This window comes from Mesoplodon mirus (assembly GCF_964341445.2).
Source record: "Mesoplodon mirus genome assembly, chromosome: 12".
Lineage (NCBI taxonomy): Eukaryota > Metazoa > Chordata > Mammalia > Artiodactyla > Ziphiidae > Mesoplodon > Mesoplodon mirus.
The window spans coordinates 82,162,723-82,186,202 of record NC_138988.1 but is presented as its reverse complement, the minus strand read 5'-3'; the positions used below and the strand labels follow the sequence as shown (position 1 = coordinate 82,186,202).

The window sequence follows — 23,480 nt, the reverse complement described above, 5'->3', positions numbered from 1 at the left end:
ATGGAAGCCCCCAGAGGGTTCTGAGCTGGGCACTGAGGGGATCTGACTTCTACCTCCAGGCTCACTCAAGCCCTGTTGTCACTAGACTGAAAGGGCGAGCAGGGTGGAAGTAGGGAAACCAACCAGGAGGCTGTCACGATTATCCAGGCGAGGAATGAGGCTGGTCTGGGCCAGTGGTGATGGTTGACCTGGGCCAGGTTTGGGGTAGGTTTGGAAGGTAGAGCCAATAGGATTTGCTGGAAATTACAAGTGGGATCTGAGAAAAAGAGAAGGGTCAGGGATGACACCAGTAATTCTGGCCTGACCACTATAGAATGGGGTTGTCCTTAGCTGGGAGGGAGGACTCTGAAGAGGCGGCTGCTCTGGAACTCTCCTTTGCTAATATTTTTGCCACCAAGATGCTCTTTGCTGCATTTTGTTTGCATGGGTCCCGTATCAGTCAGACCCACCTTTCTCTTTCATTGCAGGTTATTCTTCCCTGAAGGCTGTGAGACCTCATCCTGGGCGACCTTTTTTCCATACGCAACCTAGAAGCACTCCCGGGTCGCTGCCTCGGCCTCCGGCCGCCCAGCCCGTGCACGGCCGGACAGACTGGGCTGCTAAGTATGCATCTCGGCGATGACTGTCACGAAGCCCTTTGTAGGGGACGGCAGGACACTCTCCCTCAGCCAGCTGGTGTTCTACCTGCAAGAGACTTTCGGATGGTGGAAAAGCAAACACTTTATAGTTATTCTTCTGAACTGAGACATTTCAATATTCATTTTTAAAGTTTTTTTTTTAAATATTGATTTGAATGCAGTACCTTTTTTTGTACAAAGTTATTTTATTCTAAAACTGGGTCCCATTATTTTCTTAAACAGCAGCATTTTGTATATATGGATTATGTTTTAGCATTTTATACAGTCAACTTTGTAAGGAAGTTTTTAAAGATTAATTGATTTTCCTTTGGGGTTCCAGATAATATTTTATACAGATTTTTAAAAATAGAATAATAATGATGCAGTATTGCAACAGGGGTGCAATTTAAGGCTACACGATAAAGGGTTTTTTCCTCAATGTGTGCAGATATTTGTGAAGTGGTTAGATTTTAAATGTGGCATATTCGGTACTTTAGGCTTTTTTGGACTGACCCCAGCACCAGAAAACTGACCATCTGCCGTTCTCAATACCATGTTATTGGTTTGACTTTTTGATACCGCTGTGCTGTTCTAAAAGTACTATTACATAATTCACTTTGTTTTCTTTTTACTCCCCAGATGAAAGAACTCTAAGTAAATATTTTTAGAAATGTTTATAACACCCTTTTTGGTGGTTGGAGATATCCAGCTGAAACCAAGCTATGCCATGATATTCTATTTTCTTCCATTTTTGAAATCAACTTGTATAAGTACCCACAAAAAAGGAAGCTTTTCAAGCCAAAATGTTCTCCATGTAAAGGTTAACACGGTCACTTAAACTGTATCCCTGCCAAGATGCATGATCCAAAAGCTAAGTTTCAAATCAGCAGCAGATTTTTTATTATCCTAACCCTCAGAATGTTGCATTTAGCTCAGTTTTCATGGCAACTTGGGGAGCAGGAAAGATAGATGGCAGAGGTCCCACTGGTCTGGGAAGTCACAGCCACCATGATGTCAGTGTCTGTCACGTGCCACATTCAAAGAACTCTTAACCCTTGTGTAGTTTCTTTCAACAGTGAGAACTCTATATGGTGGGCAGAGGCTGTTCCATTGAGAGGAATGTTTACAGCAATTTTGAAAATGACAAAGCTAGTTTGGAGACAGAAAAAGACAAAAAGTCCACTCTGATCCACCTCTGTGGGCACACTCGCCTCCACTCATGGTCACCTGAAAGGCAAGAGAGAAGGTCACCGTCTGTAAACGCGACATAATCTCCTGAGTATATTGACTCACCTTCTCGCAGGGCTCAAGGCACTCTCATTTGGTTCCAGGATATAGCAAGTTGAGCCAATGAAATTGTCATTTTTGTAGGTTAAAATGAATATCGGCACTTTGATATGGTTCAACCTAATAAGTTGGTAAATTTTTGCTTTGACGTATTCATAATACGTTGCAGCTTGAACAAATCAGGATGGTTCCCAAGGGGCCCTCACCTAAAATCAGGGAGTAATTTGTGCTTTGGAGAGTCTGGCTCAAAAATATACTTGACCAAGCACCATGATCGCTGGGGGCATGAGAAAAGCACATGATGGATGTGGATTTGAGAGGTAATATTTTCCTGTTAACAAACTGGCAGCAAAGCTTCAGGAAATAAAGATGTATATGTAAGCACAACTTGAAGCTGAATTCATTTCTGTATTATATTCTCATTATCTCAAGCAACAGAAAATGTGTTTCCAGAGATGAGTCCTTTACCATGAGGTTAATATTTATTTCCCCTTTCTGTATTATGTATAAAAAGTAAGTTAATCTGAAAGCTTACCCAGCTTGCTGGAAAGCTGGTTTTAAATTGTAAATACCCCCTAGAGAACCAGATGGATTGTGAATACCATATTCTTGGCCCTCTAGCTTATGTTAAGGTCATTACATTTTTTTTTAATTGAAAAACCCAGTTACCTGGTTATTACACATTATAAAATTGTTTTTCTATTACTTGTGTAGGGCCCAAATTCAGAAAATATTTCACTTTTCTTCTTCTTCCTCTTTCATTTGTTTATCAGCAAACAACTTCCCTTGGGAAGCAAAACATGTTTATTCATTTGCAAGTCAAGTAGCTGACGCTGCATTGAGCAAACTAGAAGGCTGAAAAAACTATGTCAATTCTAAAGAACTAGCAAAATCCTATAAAGTTCTCTTTTCCCCCCGCCCTGAAATGGGTAAAGGATAAATTGAGCATACAAGCTGTTTACTATAGAAGCAAATAGTCACCATTATTTTGTTAAGTGAAAATGAAATGCTACCTGTTGCCTATTTTTTTAGTTACTATAGACTTACAAAATCTACTGCAAGACACCAAGAAGAATGATGAGTTTAACTGTACTTATCCACGTCTGTACCTCATTTCCAGGCAGAAAGCTTTCTGGGACGTCAGGAAATGGTACAGTGCCCAAAGGTTCAGTGACAGTGGTATGCCAAAGGGTATGTGTGTGAACTGCAGGGAAAGTTGCATGGGCATAAAAGCTACTCTTGGTGTGATTGTTAATTTGACAATAAGCTGCCATTAATTACTAAGCCCTCACCCAGCTCATGTATGATTTAAATAGGAAGAAAACTGATTTTTAAGCAATATTTTAGACATATCTCTTGCCTAAAGGACTATATACGTCTAATAAACTGACGCTATGTCATCATCTGGAGTTATCAAAAATTGAATACAGTCAAGGCAACCCATGTAACGCAAGAATCGTTTTGTTTTTAAGTACAAATTACCAGTACTGTTGGAGTTCATGGGCACCATGTTTTTTCATGAGGCGGCATCAAGCCATTGTTTTGTGCCATTTAGGAGAGAAAAAGAATGCAGGCTGTATGTTTCAGCTCAATGTATGATCCAAAGCAATATGTTTATAAGAAAATGTTTGACATACTAATTATTTTATATCATTTAAAGCATACTGTAGCAACTTGTTTGTTTAATATATGTGGTTAATTTTTAGAATTATTTTTTACAATTTCCAACCAAAGTACTGTATTTTATATAATTTATTGTGAGGACCTTCTCATGGAAACCCATAGAAGACAAACTGGGGGCATATATCACGTTAATCTGTATTATCAGTTTCTTATAGTCACTGTGCAAATGTGAATTTAAAATGACCTGAACAGTCTTCTGATGTGGATATTTCAGTGCTGACAGCAATTTAGTCTCCTGGTTTGATTACAGGGGAGTAACTACGAATATATTTAATTATAAAGCAAATAGTCATATGATGGGAAGGTAGGAGGACAGAAAACCACTTACTCAAGCCCCTTCTGAAATAAAATGTTCCTTTTTTGAATAGTTTGTCCTAAGGTGTTTAAAAACATTAACTTTACTTAAGGAAAATTCTACTCCAAATAAAGTTACAGCTTAAGAAAAATTGATTTGAGTGTTCTGTTTTTGTTTTTATGTTCTTCCATCAAACAATAACATTACTATTTCCTAATTTGGAATTTTGATATTTTATAACTTCTCCTTAACGCTTAATATAGTGTTACTGCCGTGAAATTGAAAGCATACACTTAGACTAGCAGTAGGAAGCGTTGTCTTGCAATGTGGAGGCTTTTTAAATCTAGCTTTTAGCAAGTTAGGTGACTAGGAATATTTGAAAAAAAAAAAAGCAGGTCAAAACAATTTCTTGTTGCTGATTTCATCACGATTAATATCTACCTTGCGTTTTTCTAGCTTTCATAGTACACTCATATGTACCATATAAACCTTCAAAAGAAGCTCCTAACTTCATGAATTCCATACAAAATTCCACAGGAAATTCTTCTCCCAAACATTCTTTGAAACCTTAAAAGAATTTTGAGGGAACATGATTTACCAATTAACCTTGTATTGGTGAATCCGTAGGTGATGTGCCCTTCCCCATCAGAACATCCCTGGACCTGGATGGGGGAAGGGTCAAAGACTGAGATGAGTTCCCAGGGCCTCTGAATATATTGATATATATCAGGTAGGTAGAAAGACACCATGAGTAAGACTGTCCGAGGCTGGGAGCAACTCCAAGGGTCTCCAAGAATAGAATGATTTCAGGCGCTTCCAAGGAGCAGAATGACCTAAGCATACCTGTTGTAGAGTAGCAGAATTATTATAACCGGAGTTTTTAATTTCTCCACAAGCTTGTTTAATGAGAGTCTTATGACACTGCCTTAGTTTCTCTTTCAGGTAAACAAGATCACTAGGATGATATGACCCCTAATTTATTAGGTTGGATGTATGAGGTGTCCATTTTTGTAAGTTAGAAAGAATTAGTAAAATACCAACAATTTGATATGGTTCAACCAATTAGAAATAAGAAAATGGAGATAAAGGTTTGGCTGATCAACAACGTTTATAATAATGCCTGTGCTACCTAGTTCAATGAAAGCGAATCTTTGTAGAAAGGTGGGTTGGAAAATATTGATAAAGTATGACCACCTTCAGCAGGTTTGGAAAATATGGCTTCTGCCTCTCTCACCTTCCAAGATGGCCCACACTGTCTGTGGAGTGTGTATTTCTATGAATAAACCTCCTTTCACTTAAAAAAAATATATATATATATATGGCTTCCTACCTATGTCAACTTGAGTAATCTCTGTGTTAGGTCAGAGTTAGAAAAATGAAATTGAACACATGTTGCTTTTCGTATTTGAAAGTGACTTTCCTGACTCTTGGTGTGCCCAGCTGTTCTTGTTTTTTCTTCTTACTTTACATATTTTCTCTGTCTGGATAAACTCACCCTTTTGCTGCCAAGTTAATCCATCTCAGTCCTCTCTTCTGAGTTGTCACTGGCCTCTTTTTAAATTTTATTTTTATTTTTTTATTGAAATATAGTTGATTCATAATGTGTTAATTTCTGCTATACAGCAAAGTTCTTCAGTTATACATATATATATAATTCTTTTTTTAGTATTCTTTTCCATTATGGTTTATCACATAACATTGAATATAGTTCTCTGTGCTACACAGTAGGACCTTGTTGTTTATCCATTATGAATATAACAGCTTACATCTGCTCACCCCAACCTCCCACCAGCCTCTTCAACTGTCTAGTGGACATTTCCAGTTGTACGGCTCACAGGAATGAAAGACAAACCTACTCATGATTATTTCCCCCAAACCTTTATGGAGCTAGAACCAAGGTATCGTCCTTTCAGTCATTCATTCATTCATTCTTTCAACAAGTGTTCTCTGAACGCCTTCTTTGTGCGAAGCATTATTCTAAGAGCAGGATATACAAAAGTATATTGTAAAAAATATGAAAATCCCTAACCTCTTGGAATATACATTCTATCAAAATTTCAGACAGATAACAAAATAAATAAAATATATAGTATGTTAGATGACAATAAATGTTATGAAAAATAAACAAGGAAGGTGGAAAAGGAACTGTGTGTCTGTGTATATGTGTGTGTGTTTGGAGGGGGGGCATCATTCTAGACGTTTTCTCTTTCTCCTTTCCACCTCATTAATATTTCACCTTTTCTTACCCATCTTCTTCAAATTTATGATGCTACTATAATTCACACGGACATTTAACAGGTCTCTCTTTCCCCACCCCACACAGTCCCAATTCATCCTCCATGTTTCTGCCAGAGAAATCTATGGAAAATAAAATCTGATCTTGTTAGTTGCTGTAATTGATCAGCAGCACAGGCTTCTCAAGCCAGGTACTCTCAAAAACCCCTCCTGGATGAAAACAATAATCAACAACATCTATAGCATGAGAAATAGCAGAAGCTGCCTCTAGAAGCAAGAGATAGTTCTGAAGGCCTTTTGGAGGCATATATTTTTAACTTTAAAATTCATGAGAATTTTTGTATACTAACCTTGACGGTTTTAAAATATTTTAAAGTTCTAACTTATTTACCAGCCAAGTTACTTTTTTAACCCCATTGATACCTCTATCCCAAGGCCCCCACTTCCTTCCATCCAAGAAGGTGCTATGTTTAACCTGTGGCTTAAAGCAGTTTTGTCGAACATGTACAAAACGAAGGAGAAGCTCAAGACGATTCACTGGATCAAGGAAGAAAGAAGGAGGGAGAGGAGAAAAAAGTATAGTATATATAAATATATATATATAATATATAAAATATATATTATATATTATATAGAAATATATAGATATATGTGTATATATTATATATAAATGAATATATATTATATATATATAAATTATATAATCACACATTTAATAATGAGTTGTGCTACATATTTATGAAATTACTTGATTTTTTTTTTTTTTTTTAAGGACATTGTCAAAAGAAAGGCAGACTGCCACATGCAGCGCCTCATTTGGATGTGTCTGGAGTCTTGGAAGCTTGACTACCCTACGTTCTCCTACAAATGGACCTTGAGAGCTTGTTTGGAGGTTCTAGCAGGGGAGCGCAGCTACTCGTATACCCTTGACCGAAGAACGGTCCTCCTCTATCGGGGAAGGTCGTCCTCTTCGACCGAGCGCGCAGCTTCGGGAGGGACGCACATGGAGCGGTGAGGGAGGAAGGGGACACCCGCCTAGCCAGCCAGATCAGCCGAATCAACCCTGGCGATCAATGGGGTGACAGATGTCGCAGCCAGATCGCCCTCACATCCGAACTTACACTGCAGAGCAGGTAGTATATAAACCTGAAGAGATTTTTAACTTTTTGCATAGGTTGACTTGTTTTGTAGTCGGATCTCTAAAAGTCACTTTAAAGTCTTAAACCAACTAACACTTAAATGATCATTTAATCCCTAAAATTGCTAAAATTGGTGCTAAAACGGGCTCAATTTGGGGTTGTTTTCATATTACCCAGCATACCGTGCAGGTGGGAGGGACATGCTAAATAGTGCCGTGTCTGTTGGTGAAATCCTCCGGAGCCTCGCCCACCGAGAGCGCCTCGGGCCGCCCACGGGTCCCCAGGCTGCAGACCGCTTGCTGGGCGCTTTGTGCGGTTCTGGTCACTGCGAGCGGACCCAGGTCTGTCTCCCTTCTGCCGCCCCCACCTGCCCTTTCCCCTCGTCTTGTTTCTCCTGGCTCCGAGCTTCTCAGTCTCCCTCCATCCCGGAACCACCCCCGCATTCATCCTATTCCTGTCTTCCTGCCCCGGTCCTTTGCGCCCCCGCCCCCATCGGGGCAGACGGGGGCCCCTAGGCTGGGGTGGGGGTCTTGTTTGGCTGCTCGGTGTGCGTATCATGATTAACCCGCTCTGTGGAGTCGGCAACCCTGGGTGGAAGGCAGGGTCGGATTGTCCCCGGGGCGGGCCGCGCGGGCTGAGCGGCCACGCGGAGCGCCGGGAGCCTATCTCGGACGCCGATCGGTGGCCTGGGCGCACCCGGGGCTGGGGGCCCGTGTCCGGGCGGGGCGGGGCCGTGCAGGATCCGGGGCCGCCACCGCGGGCCTGCCCACCGACGCAAGCCTTGCGGACAGTAGTAATCCTCGGCCTCCCCACCTCCCTGTTGCTGTGAGGCTCAAATCTGATGCGTGTGAAAGTGAATTTTTGCAGAGGTTCCATGGGTGTGTATGTCTCCTCCGCGGCCCTTGGCGTCTGGACTGTAAAGGCCGAATTTGGGAAATCTCAGATTTTCAAGGTCAAAGTATATGATGTTCTGATTCTGTAAGTCCCGTGCTGCTAGTACAGATAGATGTCTTTACAGCAAATGGCCCCAGCTTCCCAAGATCCAGAGTAATAAATCGTAACGATATGAAACGGTATGAAAGCCAAGTGTTTTGTTTTGTTTGTTTTTTAAGTTTTAAAATGGTGGTCTGTTTTTACTGAGTGAGGGAAAACGCAGTTAAAAAAACGAAAACAAAATCCCTTCCCTACCAACCACCACAAAACCCCCCAAACAGTTTTCTGTGCCAAAATCCTGAATATTCATTTAGCGCCTGAGCTCTGGGTTCTTTTGCGAGGAGCTGCTGCGTTTGTTTTTCAGAAAACCTGAAAGGCCATGATGGCTACGAAGCCCAAACTCCACTATCCAAATGGACGAGGCCGGATGGAATCCGTGCGATGGGTTTTAGCTGCTGCTGGAGTCGAGGTACTCTACCTATATGCTGTTTCTACACAGATTTGTCCTACAAGGTTGAGACTTGAGGGAAACGTCAATGGCGGAGCCCTGTCCTCTCCCACTAATATTACAGACCTGCTTCACTGAGTCAGAAGAGTCCTTCCCCTCAAGACTTTTTCTTTTTGTAAATGGAATGTAGTTGATGAAATTGTATTTAACTTTCAGCTTTAATCATTGTCTTCTGATCTACCACCAGTAAATATTTATTAATGCGGAGAAAAGGAACGAACCTGCAATTTGCCAGTTAACAGCCAGAACTTTGAATATAGAATCTCTAGGTGAATTTCATATTTATTTCAGTGGCTTCAGACTGGCAGCCTTCCTATCTTGTCTGCATTCCTTCCTGTATGCTTTGGCCCACAATGGTTTTGGCCTTGTTTTTGTTCTGTTCTTGTAGCTTCTTCTTTATGGAAATTTTCAAGTATGAGCAAAGATAGGACATTGCCATGAGTTCCATGTACCTGTCACTCAGCTTCAACAACCATCAGCTTTATGCTAATCTTGTTTCATCTATCTCCTCCCCTCTGCTTGCTTTGTTGGGAATATTTTACGTTTCATCTGTGAGTACTTCAGTTTTGCTCTCTAAAAGATGAGCATTTAAAAACATAACCACAATACCATTATCACACCCGACAAAATTAACAGCTGTTCCTTATTATCACCTAACAATCTGATTGTCTCAAACAGGCCTTGTTTCAGTCTGGATCTAAATCAGGTCTACACATTGCATTTGATTACGTTTCTTTCAGTATTTAAAAAAATCTGTAACATTTCCTCTGCATTTAAAAAATAAATAAACTTTGCATTTGGAAATAATTTCAGATTAATAGAAAAGTTCTAAAGACAGTGCAGGGTGTTCCCATGTAACTTGCCTCTGTCTCCCTTAATGAAAACATCTTACCTAACCACATCAAAACCAAGAAATTAACATTGGTGCATAACTAAACTACAGATTTTATTCAAATCTGATTAGTTTTTCCACTAATGTCCTTTTACTGTTCCGGGATCCAACATTGTATTTAGTCATTATGTTTCCTTAGCTTTCCTCCATCTGTGACAGTTTCTTTTTGTTTGTTTTTGTTTTTGTTTTTTTGCGGTATGCGGGCCCCTCACTGCTGTGGCCTCCCCCGCCGCGGAGCACAGGCTCCGGATGCGCAGGCCCAGCGGCCACGGCTCACGGGCCCAGCCGCTCCGCGGCATATGGGACCCTCCCAGACCGGGGCACGAACCCGCATCCCCTGCATCGGCAGGCGGACTCTCAACCACTGCGCCACCAGGGAGGCCCTGTGACAGTTTCTTAGTCTTTCCTTTATTTCACCACCTTGACAGCCTTGAAAAGTATTGGTCAGGTTTTTTGTAGAACCCTCCACATTTGGGGCTTGTCTGATGTTTTTCTCATGATTAGACCGGGTTTGAGGGAAGAAGACCACGGAGTGAAGTGTCCTTCTTATTACATCATATGAGGGGTTACGGGACATCATGAGTCGTCACTGGTGCAGTTAAGCCGGGTCACTTGGCTCCTTCGTTCATCAACTAATTTTCCCTCTGTTCTTTGGAAGAGAATCATTAAATTCAGCCCACACTCCCCAAGGATGGGAATTAAGCTCTACCTCCTGGTATCTGCATTTAGAATTCTTACGTAAGGAAGATTTGTCTCCCCCCCCCCCATTTATTTATTTATTCCATCATTTATTTATATCAGCATGAATTTAAGTATATTTATTTTATCCTTTCGATTAAAATTCAATAATACTTTCTTTTGTTGCTCAAATAGCTCCAGCTTTGGCCACTGGGGCTCTTTCAGGTTGGCTCTTGTGTCCTTTCCATGTAGCCCTTTTTACTTTTTTTTTTTTTTTTTTTTTTTTTTTTTTTTTCCTTCGGCATTTTCTCACTTTCTGACACTCCAAGATGCTCCAGGCTCATCTTGTATTTTCCTTGCCCTAGCCCTAATACTTCTCCAAAGAGCCCTGGTCCATTTTATTAGAAAATGGTATTAGCAACCAAGATCTGGGTGCTAAGTGTCTGCATTTGTTTCTAGTGCCATTTGTGGAAGAAACTGCGTTTAGAATGCCCCCCATTCTGGATTTGGTGGCTTTACTCTCATTTTAACATGTTCTATTCTCTATATTTCCTGTAAACTACTAGTTGGATCCAGAAGTCTGATCAACTCCAGGCTCCTTTTTTTCTTTCTATCTCTATTTTTTTTTTCCTGCCAGACTGCGGCAGAGATGATACTGCGATCATATTTCTCTTGTGCGACATCCGGGGTACATGATGTCTGCCTGTCTCATTTTCAGCGTTGCTGAGTTTGATCAGTGTGTTCCTGTGACCTTAGCCCGTTCCACACAGTATGAAGTTTCCTCCATCACCCTTTCAAGTGTCGTTTGCAGCCTTGATCATCACCATTGTTAGAGGTTACAAAATGGTGATTTTTCTATTTCTATCATTTCACCTAAATTTATTAACTGTGATAATGTCATAAAGAGTAATTGTTCTCTGATGAACTACTTAATTACCTTGAAGTACAGTTCAAATAAGAAAAGCAGGATAAATGCTTGATTCTGCCACTTTATCAATTTTCAGAATAATGAATCGTTACCCTAGCAACCGCCAGAGGTGACAGATGAGGGTGGATGGGTTTGGGGTTTTGTTTCTTATTGTTGGTTTGCTTATTGTTGGTTTGCTTTCATTATAACTCACCACACAGTGTTTTTACAGTTTTCTAAATTAGTCGATATCATTTTTATATACAAATTCTGATTTCTGACTTCTCTTGAGAAGTTGGAAGATCTGATGATCCTTGGCATCTGATGATTCCATAGGGCAACAATTGCTGCTTCTGAGTAGGGACGGTCCCTAGACATGGACCTTTCTAGTCTGCACAGTCCCCATCATTCCCTATTGTCTCAGGATATATTTTCTAATTTTGTTAAGAGGAAAGCGAAACAATTCTTGATCCTTTGACTTGAACCTAGTCAGCTTATTTATGTCACCTGTCTAACCCCTGTATGCTTCTGAGTTTGCAATTATTTAATAGGTTTTGGAGAGGGTGTCTTATATGTGTATGTACTAGAATCCCTTGTCAAAGCTCCTCTTCCCTAGCTTCATTCTGCCCCTCCTACTCTGCTGTGAGTCAGCATTCTTGGTCAACCATAGAAACCCAACCCTAAGTAAGAAAAACAAAAAGGAACATGGGTCATGTGATCTACCTGCCCTCAACCAGAGGCAGGCAGGTGGGGTACAGTAATTAGCCCAGCGTGGGTCTCAAGCCCACTCCTCTGACCAGGGTGGAGGGAGCTAGACTGGCCTCCCTCACGAGGGCTGACCACGTGGTTTGCAGGAACAATTCCCAAAAGGTGGTACCAGAGGTCCCTCTCCTTTCTGTGCCCAGTGACATTTTCAGCTACATTTGTGCTCATACAGATCTGAAACAGGAGGGCCAGGCTGGCAGCCGCTGGGTGAGTTCATGATTCCCAGGGTCACGGTGTCGGTTAGAGCCTGATGTGTAAAGTATACGCATCCCAGTAACTAGGTACCTCACACCTGCTGAGAGACAGCCTGGCCTAATTCAGGGAGTCCTCCATCTCACGCTTGGTTTGAGCCCTCAGACCTTGCTCTGTGCTGGATGCTGCTTCTTGGCTGCTTGGAGCTTCATGTGCCCAAAGACCACCCCCACCCCAAACCTGGTCAGATCCTCCTTGTGGAGAGGGGGATGAACAGTGTAAAAGAGAAGATGTGAAGGCCACAAACTCCTCATTCAGGACTTCTGGGCAGTTCACTTAGAAGAAGGGGGCGTGTGAAGAGGGAGCGCGTGGTGTGGACGCAGGGGCACTTCTCCAAGGATCCCAGCGGGAACAGCACCCCATCAGGGCACAGAGACGGCTGATTGTGTGGATGGAAGCCGCATGCTGTCTGTCCTTACAGCCCGGAGCAGCAGCCAGACAGTCGCCAGCTTCTCCAAGCTCTGCCTGGTGACTTTTTCCCTTCCTCCCTCTCCTACCCTCTAATCTCCTGTTCTGGTGCTAGATTCTTCTTACAGACCAAGTTTTATAAAGTTTGACTGAAGAGAGTTTCTCTAGTGAGAGAGAGCATGCATTTTGCTACGTGTTCCCAGAAGTCAAAAACCAGAATCGGAACAATTTGGAAGGAATTAAAAAAACGTTTTTTTAAATTAAAGTATAGTTGATTTTGGGTGTACAGCAAGGTGCTCCAGTTATATATATCTTGCACATTATTTTCCATTATAGCTTATAACAAGATATTGAATATAGTTCCCTGTGCTGTACAGTAGGTCCTTTTGTTTATGTATTTTATATATAGTAGTGTGTATCTGCTAATCCCAAACTCCTAATTTATCCCTCCCCCACCCCCTTTCCCCCCTGGTAACCATAAGTTTGTTTTCTATGTGTATGAGTCCGTTTCTGTTTTGTAAATAAGTTCATTGGTGTCATTTTTTTTTAGATTCCACATATAAGTGAAATCATATGATACTTGTCTTTCTCTGTCTGACTGACTTCGCTTAGTGTTTTAATCTCTAGGTCCATCCACGTTGCTTGGAAGGACTCATTTTTAAAACATGTCCATTTCTGGTCTCTCCCAACTACTGGATGTGAATCTCTGAGGGATGAGCCTAGACACACACACACACACACACACTTCCCCATGTGCTTTATAAATGATCGTGGTCATAAAAGTGTGAGAGCCGTGGTGCAGAGGTGCACCAACATCACACCTGACCAGCTGGGCATTTGGACAAATGCCCAGAACATTCTTGCCCTGAAGTTACTGCTTCCTGGGCCACAGATGGAGTGCCTCTAGGGGCACTGAGGCCCCCTCCTCACACGGGAGGACCCTGGGAGTAGGAGAAGCCATGCCTACACATCCTGATGCCCGCTGAGGCGGAAGAGAGAAAGGCCATGTCTATGCTGTCAGCTCTGCCCCTCCTGGGATGATGGGGCAGCGCAGGGAGAGATGCTGGTGGGGAACCATCTGGGGACTCCGTGGGCATGTGAAGGGCCTCAGTACATTAGCACGAGTTTTATGTATCACAAGGAAAGAAACTTTTCAGTGTTTTTCCCTGCCCCACCCAGCCTTTTAGTTTGAAAACTTGAAAACCTACAGAAAAGTTGTAATAGTACAATGGACACCTTCTAACTAAACTGACCAGTTGTTTAACATTTTGCCACGTTTGCTTCCTTCCCTCTTCTCTCTCTGCTTTCTTTATTCTTTGTCACTTGAAAGTAAGTTACAGACATCAGCGTGTATCTCCCTGTTAAGAAAGAAAGAAAGAATTGTTCTAATAACCGCAATATCATTGTCACAACTAAGAAAGTTAACACTAACTTTACAACATCTAATATACAATTCAGATTCAGAAGTTCCCTCTCGTCCCCCAAAAGTCTATGAAACTGTTATTTAACTATTTAGCAGTTATAACTGCCCCTCCCCCCCATCCAGGATCTAATCAAGATTCAGATATTTGGTGGTTATTTCTCTAGTCTTTTCATCTATCAATAGAACAGAGCCTGCATTTTGTTCGTTTCTTCCCTACCCTTCACTTAACAGAAAAGGAATGTGTGAAGGAGGAATTGACTCTCTTGCATGAATTTCTGCCAACAGAAGTAAGGAATCAGTTATGTGACTTGGAGGCCAGATGACATAAAGAATTATCAGAAGAGGGCTACCAGGCTAAAGTCGATTCCCTTTTAAATAAAGATTTGCCCCTGAGAGCAGAATTCATGCTTTTGGTCGGGAAGAGGATAGATGGCTAGGAAATGGGAGCCAGACAAGTGGTGAGGACCACAGAGTGCGAACAACAGAGGCAAAAAGTCCCCCAGACCATTTTCCAAACCTTGCACATCCTGGAGGAGCTTAAAAACAAAACAGGCCATTTATGTTACAGAGTGTCCCACATCCTGGATATGCCCCATTTTCACCTTGCAGTTTGATCCAAGGTAAATCGGTTGGCGAGCTCTTTCTGCAGTGGTGCAGCGTCCTCACTGTGTCACAGCAGGGAGCACGTGATGTCTCAGGGTGTCCCCCAGTGGGGAGCTGAGTTTGACCACTTGGTTAGGTGGATGGTGGGATCTCCAGATCTGCAGAGATGTTTTTTCTTTGTCATAATAAGGAACTCGTGGGGTGACACTTTGAGATTGTGTGAATATTCTGTGTCCCATGACCCAATGATTTCAGCATCCATTATGATCCTTATCAGAATCAGTTATTACATTATAGGGTGAAAATTGGTGATTTTCTAATTTTATCATTAATTAGGAATAATTCTACATTAAGTAGTGCTAATTCTGTAAAAGAGAGCTTTTCTTCTCCTTTTTTTTTTAGAATCATCATTTATGGACACAGGGATTTTTTTGTTGTGTTCTAATCCATAACTGATATCACTCTTTTCGATATTTAAATTGTCCCAGATGTGGCTAGAGAATCCCTCGGGTAGGGTCCTGCATGCCTTTGCTTTTGACATATCCATTAGTCTTTGAGTACGTCCTCACTTTCTGACATAACAGAGTCAACTTTTTCTTCTGGGAGTCCAGTTACATTTAGAAACAAGATGTGGGTACTGAGTATGCTCTTTCTCTCGCTTTTGAGGCAGTTTAACTTGGTATTTTCAGTCCTGAACCTGTAATGACATTTCGCTTCTTTTTGGGGGGGGGCTGTCTTTTTTAATTTAGTTTGATGAAGAATTTTTAGAAACAAAAGAACAGCTGCAGAAGTTGCAGGATGGTGAGTATCAAAATGTATTCCTGTCGGTAATGCTCATTTTCTTTTCTAAGAACCCATATTTACATGGAAGGGCAAAGATACTGCTGACACTAAGCATCCAGACCAGGATCCTAAAACCAGACAAGCAAGAGGAAACAGTAGCCGAAATTGCCAGGAAGTCTCTTCGTATTCAGTAGTTCTATAAAAGCTGGCGAAAGGGAAGGAGCCGTTCCTCCCTCCGTCCCAGTGGGCCGCCCTTCTCCATCTCTCTCTCCTCCCCCGCCCTCCTCTACCTTTCCCCCCTTTCTTCCTCTCCCTCATCCCTTGCCTCCTCATTTTCCACCTCCTCCGAATTACCTGAGGCATCTGCACCTGCTTGAAGTACGCAGGTAAAAGTCACCATTTACACTGGGCTGCTTTCTGAAATAAGTACCAAACAGGTGTGACATCAGTGAAAGGCCCCCTTTTAACTCCTGGTCAAACCCTCCCTCCACACCCAGGCCCCTGTAAGCATCCTCCCTCCCGGCCATCAGCAGGGTCCTGAGGCCCAACTCAAGGCTCCTCGGAGAGGGACCAGCTCTGCAGGGCTGTGATGCCCCTGTCATGAGTGACACTGCCTGGCGTCACTAGGCCTGTGCTGAGTACACATCTCCCCTCGACCCGCATGTGCCCCCAAGCCTTGAGCCCCCCCAGGGCTGGGCTGTATGCTATACTTGCAACTTTCCCTGACGTTTGGTGTGGGGAAAGTGTTTGAGACAGGCTTCTTGAAGAAAGTAGTGGGTTACTTTTTGACCAGTGACAGCGTACTTGGTGGTAGGTGGACTGTGGCAGTGGACGCCTGTACGTGAGTATCAGCTGGTGACTTAGGTTTCATGATCAGATTGTCAAAGCAGTGCAGTCATAGAACATTCTAGAATGATGGGAATGTTCTGTTCTACAATGGCCAGCGCAGGAGCCACCAGCCACCTGTGGCTTTTGAGCACTTGTAATGTGTCCAGGGCGACTAACGAAGTGAGTTTTAAATTTTTCAAAAGTTTGATTAATTTAGAGTTCCCTGGTGGCCTAGTGGTTAGGATTCTGGGCTTTCACCGTTGTGGGCCCAGGTTCAATCCCTGGTCAGGGAACTAAGATCCTGTAAGCTGTGCATTGCAGCCACACACAAAAAAAATTGATTAACTTAAATTTAGGTTTAACTATACACACGCCGTTTGCTGGCTACTGTATTGGACAGCGCACCTCTAAAACAAGGTCTTCACTATGTCTCCCCTACCCTTTGTCACTGAAGCTAGGTGTTTTTCCTGGGGTGAAAATCAAAAGGGAAGATTTGGATCAATGCTAGTTTTCAGGCTTGCTTTATGGCTAAATCTGCACCCCTCAATGTAGCTGGGGGAGCTTTACACTGTTTCCTAAGGCTGTGATCCCACTGTCCCTTTTCATTCAGCAGAGCATGTTTTGATGGGGGTGCAGGGAAGAGATCACTTCTAACTCTGGGCTTCCATTCCCAGGTAACCACCTGCTGTTCCAACAAGTGCCAATGGTTGAAATTGATGGGATGAAGCTAGTGCAGACCCGGAGCATCCTCCACTATATAGCGGACAAGCACCATCTCTTCGGCAAAGATCTCAAGGAGAGAACCCTGTACTGTGGCCCCTCGCGTGTTCTCACTTACCAATGCTTAACTGATTAGTTGTCCTCTACAGCACACCCGTCCACTTCATGTCCTGTATTGTTAGTGGGAACAGGGAGCAAACCCCCAGAAAGGTCAAGACCAGTTGGAAAATCAGTACAGAGAGTCTGAGTAAAACAAGAGAAAGGAATTGAATTCAGATATTAGAGCCTGTGTCTGGGGTGTGGTGCAGGTTTCAACATGTTTAAATGCTTTGATACAGTTTTTTTTTACCTTTCTTGCAAATGTATTATCGCTGAGTATTAGGAATAGGAAGCTGCTGTGATATTCAAGGCCCAGGATACTGTGCACTGGATTATAATTTGAACTCAGAGCCTGGTCCTTGTACCTCCTGGATCATGACCCAGGGCAAAGTGTTATGCTCCAGTGTCCTGATGAGTTTCCAGTATCATGGGGCTAATAACAGCACATTCCTCATAATGCCATAGGATTCAATGAAATACCGGATATAGAGTGTTTAACACCATGCCTGGTACACACCAAGCATCCTATAAATGATACCCACTATTTTTACAAATGTGAAGCTCCACCCGCACCAAGCCTGGGTGCTGGAGTAAGGGTGGCGGAGTAGGGGCCAGGAGAAAGGACATTCGTGGCTCTTGTGCTTTGAGATGTGTGACAGGTGTTTCTGAAAGATTTTTCTGAATCACAGCTAGAATTGACTTTGCATCTTTGCTCTAAAGGCACAGGTGGAGATGAATGCTTCTTGGTGCTTAAGTTGCCAGAGCCTTAAGAGAAAAACACTCTGGATACTTAGTTGTGGAAGCCAATGAGTTCAAAGAGAGGGGTGACTGAGAAAACACTTGTTTGTGTTTTGAAGGATTGACATGTATGTGGAGGGGACCCTGGATCTTCTGGAACTAATTATCATGCATCCTTTCCTCAAACCAGACGATCAGCAAAAGGAAGTGGTGAACATGGCCCAGAAGGCTATAATTAGATACTTCCCTGTGTTCGAAAAGGTAGGTGGCAGTGAAGCCTGTGAACACGGCATCACCAGACCACAAACGCCCCTTTCTGCTCAGGCAGAGTAAAGCTGAGCCCTGCTAGACCAACCTCCTGGACTCCTGAGGGCTCACACGTGCCATCAGCACAAAGCCAGGATGTCTTGGAACCTCCCAGACTCTTCCAGAGTCTTCCATGTTTTCTGGGAAAAATATGGGCTCACCCATGTGTGCATTGTCATTGCTGACATTCGCCAGGTGCCACCTTGTGCAGGATACAGAAGAGAAGAAACCACCTACTTCATTCATTCTTTCATCATCCTACCTGATAGTTTGGTATAAAGAGAAGAACCATTGCTGTTTTATTTCTCTTCCCTGTGCTCTTTTTGTTTTCTCTTTTGTTATTTCTTGTCTCATTACCGTATCTGTTTTTCTGAGCTTCAAACTCCTCCTCTCTTTTCCTCAACTGAGAGGGACTATTTTAAATGCTTCACTTAAAAAACAAGAGAATGTGAAAATCTGGAATTGGCAGACTTCCTCTGGCCATTGATGTGGAATTAGATGTAAGAAGGAAGAGAGATATTTTCTGAGTGTTTCTGTCCTTGGTTTCGTGGCCTCTTTTTTTTTTGCGGTATGCGGGCCTCTCACTGCTGTGGCCTCTCCCGTTGCGGAGCACAGGCTCCGGACACGCAGCCTCAGCGGCCATGGCTCACGGGCCCAGCCGCTCTGCCGCACGTGGGATCTTCCTGGACCGGGGCACAAACCAGCTTCCCCTGCATCGGCAGGCGGACTCTCAACCACCGCGCCATCAGGGAAGCCCGGTTTCTTGGCCTCTTGCCCACAGGCAGTTTGTGAATGTGAAATACGATGATGCAGAAATGTGCTGGGACGAGGGAGGAACAGGTGCCTTGGAGAAGGGTCACTGCCGGTTCCTCTGTCCCTGTGGCCCAGACTGTGTCAGGGCTCCACCGAACATATGAGCTAAATAATTGTCACCTTCTTTTTACCCGTAATGAAATAGAATCACAGAGAGACTGGGTGACATGCCTAAGTCAGGAGCCAGGACTGCAACTCTGGACCCTTCGTCCTCTCCCTGTCCGGCTCCAGTAGCTCTGTTTGATTTGGAGTCATATTAGAGTCCTTGCCACACACACGTAAACACACACTCACACTCATGGGCATCCACAAAGGGCATCTTCCCTGTTCTACCACTGTTCCTTGCCCCTTCCCGATCACCATCTATTCCTATGAATCTCTGCACCTGTGTTACTCTCAAAATGGGAGTCAGGATGAACTCTCATTCTTTTAATTTTCCCTGTCTTAGAAGATGTGAAAGGAAGCCTGCTTTTTTACTGTCATGTCTAGTTTATGACTGTGAGTCCTGACACACAGAAACACAGAACAGGCAAATGATATTAGACTCCTTGGACAGGACCAGTGGCTTACGTCTTACATCACTTCCCCTGAATGCATCAGGGCTAGTTCTCTTCTGTAGATACATTTATGGAACAGAGGTATCCTTTTAAAGCCCTGGATGCTAAATCTAGAATTAATATTTCCTTCCCCTTTTTAGGGTCTCATTCTGATGTAAAGCAGATACTTAAGGATGCTTTCATTTCTACACCTTTTTCGCTCTCTCCCTCTCATATAGGGAACTTCTTCTTAGCTGATGTTATTCGTAAAAGGATAAAAGGACAAGGTTGTAGTTTCAGCCCTTCTCAGGTACTGCACTGATTCCACAGCTTCATCATTTTCTCCATCTCAAGTATTATAACCAACGTAAAATGTTTATACCCTGCAGGTTTTACGGAGTCATGGACAAAGGTTTCTTGTTGGTAATCAGCTGAGCCTTGCAGACATCATTCTACTCCAGACCATTTTGGCTCTAGAAGAGAAAATTCCTAATATCCTGTCTGCCTTTCCTCACCTCCAGGTACATAAAACAACGTTTGAGAAGATTGGCCCAGAACTCTTAGGCCTTCCTTCGATATCTGTTGTTTGGTAGGCTGTGTATGTGTGCGTGTGCACGTGTGTGTGTGTAATTCTTTTAGGTTCTAGTTAGTAAAATGAAATGAAGATGCAGACTTGAAACTGGTTTTCTGGTTCCCAGACCCTTAGAGCTGAAAGATCGTTTACATGTGAAAGAAGTTGTCCCTCGGTATTGTTGCATGACTACACTCTTGCAACAAACTCCTTACACAGTTTGCCAGTAGGGACCTGCTGTAGACGTAGTTGTAGGAACCAGGGGCTGCTCATCTGCTTGTGCTGTGTGTGTGCTGACGGGAGGACCCGAGAGTCACCCTCAAAAACAGCCTCGTCATCAGGGTGTGGCTCCCTTTCTCAGAAATAACATGGTCTCAAATTGGAAATTTTGGAGCCTGAATTCTGAGAGCTAAGAAGAGGCACCCGAAACATCACCCCAGAGAATTCTCACCATTCTTCTTCCTCAGATTCCAAGGACAGACTTTTGTGTGTGACTCAGTTTATGTTTCAGTGTTATTCTTGCAGGATCGATCATAGAATTTAGAAGCAGAAAAGGGCTTAAAAAGCAAGTTTCATCCAGTGCCTTCAATATATTGAATACATATGAAGAAATAAGAGACCCAGGGTAAAGACGTCAGCAGCCTGATGGCCTCGTTAGTGGGTATCTCAACTTTGTCTAGATTCTTAGCCGAAGATTGTCGTATTTACATAGAATTAATTGACATAATTATTAGAGTTTTTGTTAATGTTAGTGATATATGTATGAATGTTTCTGTATGTTTGTATGCCTGCTTAATTAAGGCTGTGCTTTGTACATAGTAGACATTTAATAAATAGTAGCTTTTTAAATAAATGACCTCTTTATTTTGAAAGATTTTGTTAGAATAATTATATATGATGCATATACAGTTCTTCGTATAGTTCAGAATTTTCACCAGATCAAATGGATTTTTCTTCTTAATTACTGAAAATTGGTAAGATTTGACTCTATGAATGAAAAATAAGATTTTTTTTCTTCCATTACAGTTTACGTGAATATCTGGTATCTGATAACTTAGCCCTAGGCTACAAAAAATGCAACTGGCCATCTTTCACACATAGCCAGAAAGAGGATTTATTTGTTAATAGGAGTAAAAATGTCAAGGCAGCTGAATCTTAAAATGTAACTTGTACTGTCTGATGAATTTTTAAAACAATTTTATTTAAGTGATTTTTATTTAAATGCATTTTTTCTGAGATCAGTACATTTGAGGTACTTCCTATGTCTTTTTCGTCCTTCCTTTTTTCATTTAAGCAAGTATACTCCTATCCTAAGTATCTTTTTTATTTTTCTGTCTCTGAAAAGAGTTCACATCTCAGTATGAACCGTGAGATTTGTTTAGAGCCTGCCCTAGATTCCAGCCACTGTTGGCAGAGATTATAAATGATCATACCAAGAGATCAGACCCTAAACAGGTGCTGGATGACAGTTCTATTTGGATCTCTATAGCAAATATTTATTGAACGTATTCTGATGGACCATTTTGGGGGTTTTTTTTAAATTTTTTTATTGAAGCATAGTTGATTTACAGTGTTGTGTTAATTTCTGCTGTACAGCAAAGTGACTCAGTTATACACATATTTATATACATTCTTTTTTATATTCTTTTCTATTGTGGTTTATCCCAGGGTATTGAATATAGTTCCCTGTGCTGTACAGTTGGAACTTGTCGTTTATCCATTCTATACGTAATAGTTTGCATCTACTAACCCCAAACTGATGGGCCATTTTGCACCGCCCTATTTTCTTAGAAATGAATACCTTTGCTTTTAGCCTTGAACTTCTGCATTTTCCCTTTTCAGGAGTTCACAGTGAAAATAAGTAATATCCCTACAATTAAGAAATTCCTTGAACCTGGCAGCAAGAGGAAGCCTCCCCCGGATGACATCTACGTGAGAACCGTGTACAACATCTTCATGCCGTAGGACAGCAGCATGGCTGTGAGTGAGCGCTGTCCCCCAGAAATCGCTGTGTCCACAGTTGTGTCTTAATTGAAGCCAGGCTGCCGTGATCCAGCTCTGTCATGGTGCTGTGTATATTGTTCCTAAGTTGGTCTTTCATGTCAAGGAGATCTCTTCTAGAAACATCAACCTTTTTTGTCCAGTGAGTGATCGTTACGGGACCTCTTCTGAACACCTTTTTGGAGGGGCCGGCATTTAAGTTAGATCTGTTCTGTCTACTCATTTCCTGGTAACGAGGATGGGTAGGACTTCATGTTGTCCCCTGAGCTTCTTTTCTCCTCTCCTTATCCCATTCTCAACCCCTCCAGTCTCTTCCTGTTTTTAGTGTCTAATAACAATGGAATTCACTAGATAGTGAGTAACTCTCCTCTGAGCTATAATAATAATTGATCCATGGTAGTAACGAATGCCATTGATATTTGCCAAAATAAAGGATTTACAATTCATTGCCCTGCTGCTAGAATTTTTAAATTAAATCGTTTGGAATACATTCACATGGTTCAAATATCAAAAAAGTATAAAAGGCTATACAGTTGAAAGTGTTCTTTTCAGCCCTGTCCCCCCAGTTTTCTTTGGTTCTGCTCCCTACAGGCAAACATCATTATCATTTGTATAATCCTTCCAGTTATATTTGACACAAGTATAAGAAAATATAAATATATTTAACTTTTGTCCTCTTACTACCCAAGTGGTTATTTGGAGGCTTCTAATTTTTTGCATTTCAGAACTAAAAGTATGGCTTATTAATACTGCTTTCAACATGCGTTGACTTACATCTCGAATATTAATTGAGCACCTGTTATGTGCCAAGCATGGTGCCAGAAGACAAAACCCTAGATCAGAGGTCTAGATCAGAATTTTTTGCTTTAGAAAAAATTCACCACGCAGTAGGCAAGATAGATGTGTCAACAGCAGAAGTAATTTTAGAAAAGAAAGAATTGCCGCTTTGAGAGTATCTAATAATTAGGAATTTAAAAACTGGAAAAAGGCAAGTGTTTGATCCGCATCTCATAAAGTGGACACACTCATTCCTACCTACAGGAGGGATTTTTGCCCAGATGTGAAAAACAGACAGTTGTGAGGTGATCCTTAACGCCTGTCACAGTCAATGCAAGCCCCTCAGGGTTTTATTAGAGGAAAACGCAACGCAGACATGAAGATTGTTCTCTGTCTTCACATTTTCACAATGCAAGCACTGTGTCGTCGCTCTAATATTTAGAACTACTGAAGGAGCAAAGGCAGGGCAGCAGGTGCACCACCGGGCAGGCCCGAGGAGCATTGGTGGTCCCGGCTAATGTTTCCGCCAGCCTCCTGGGAGCAAGAGAACAAAAAGAAGAAAATGGGGATGGGGATGCAGTAAAGAGTCTCACCTTCCCCAGAGATCACCTTGGCTTCTGGGAGGTGATCTCTAAGCCTTGGAATCTCTCCTACCATTTTGGTGGGATTTTACTATCCAGAGA

The 23,480-nt window shown here is 42.3% G+C and overlaps 2 protein-coding genes across 3 annotated transcripts in view; both read left to right on the top strand.

Annotated features, from left to right (window-relative positions):
- The window catches only part of CILK1 (ciliogenesis associated kinase 1), a gene marked incomplete at its 5' end in the record, with an annotated part of 34,596 nt that extends 30,584 nt beyond the window's left edge, over nt 1-4,012 (top strand). The window contains one exon of the mRNA XM_082638696.1: nt 468-4,012. Within this exon, the coding sequence (XP_082494822.1) occupies nt 468-622 (155 nt within the window). The 3' untranslated portion in view covers nt 623-4,012. The remainder of the gene's footprint in view (nt 1-467) is intronic.
- A 3,491-nt stretch (nt 4,013-7,503) lies between these two features.
- GSTA4 (glutathione S-transferase alpha 4) lies at nt 7,504-22,466 on the top strand. 2 transcript variants are annotated; one of them, XM_082639659.1, is made up of 7 exons: nt 7,504-7,597; nt 8,554-8,658; nt 15,375-15,426; nt 16,911-17,043; nt 17,913-18,054; nt 19,838-19,969; nt 21,862-22,466. In XM_082639659.1, exons 2-7 carry the CDS (start codon nt 8,569-8,571, stop codon nt 21,982-21,984), a joined length of 672 nt encoding a protein of 223 aa, XP_082495785.1. In that variant the 5' UTR covers nt 7,504-7,597; nt 8,554-8,568; the 3' UTR covers nt 21,985-22,466. The 2 variants fall into 2 exon arrangements, with proteins under 2 accessions (XP_082495785.1, XP_082495786.1); XM_082639660.1 differs by lacking the exon at nt 7,504-7,597 and adding an exon at nt 8,238-8,329.
- Nucleotides 22,467-23,480: the final 1,014 nt, after the last annotated feature.

Coding starts and splice junctions, on each gene's coding strand:
- GSTA4 (XM_082639659.1), top strand. CDS start 8,569: ATGATGGCTACGAAGCCCAAACTCCACTATCCAAATGGACGAGGCCGG. Junction 15,427..16,910: donor GCTGCAGAAGTTGCAGGATG/GTGAGTATCAAA, acceptor TTCCATTCCCAG/GTAACCACCTGCTGTTCCAA. Junction 18,055..19,837: donor ACTTCCCTGTGTTCGAAAAG/GTAGGTGGCAGT, acceptor TATACCCTGCAG/GTTTTACGGAGTCATGGACA.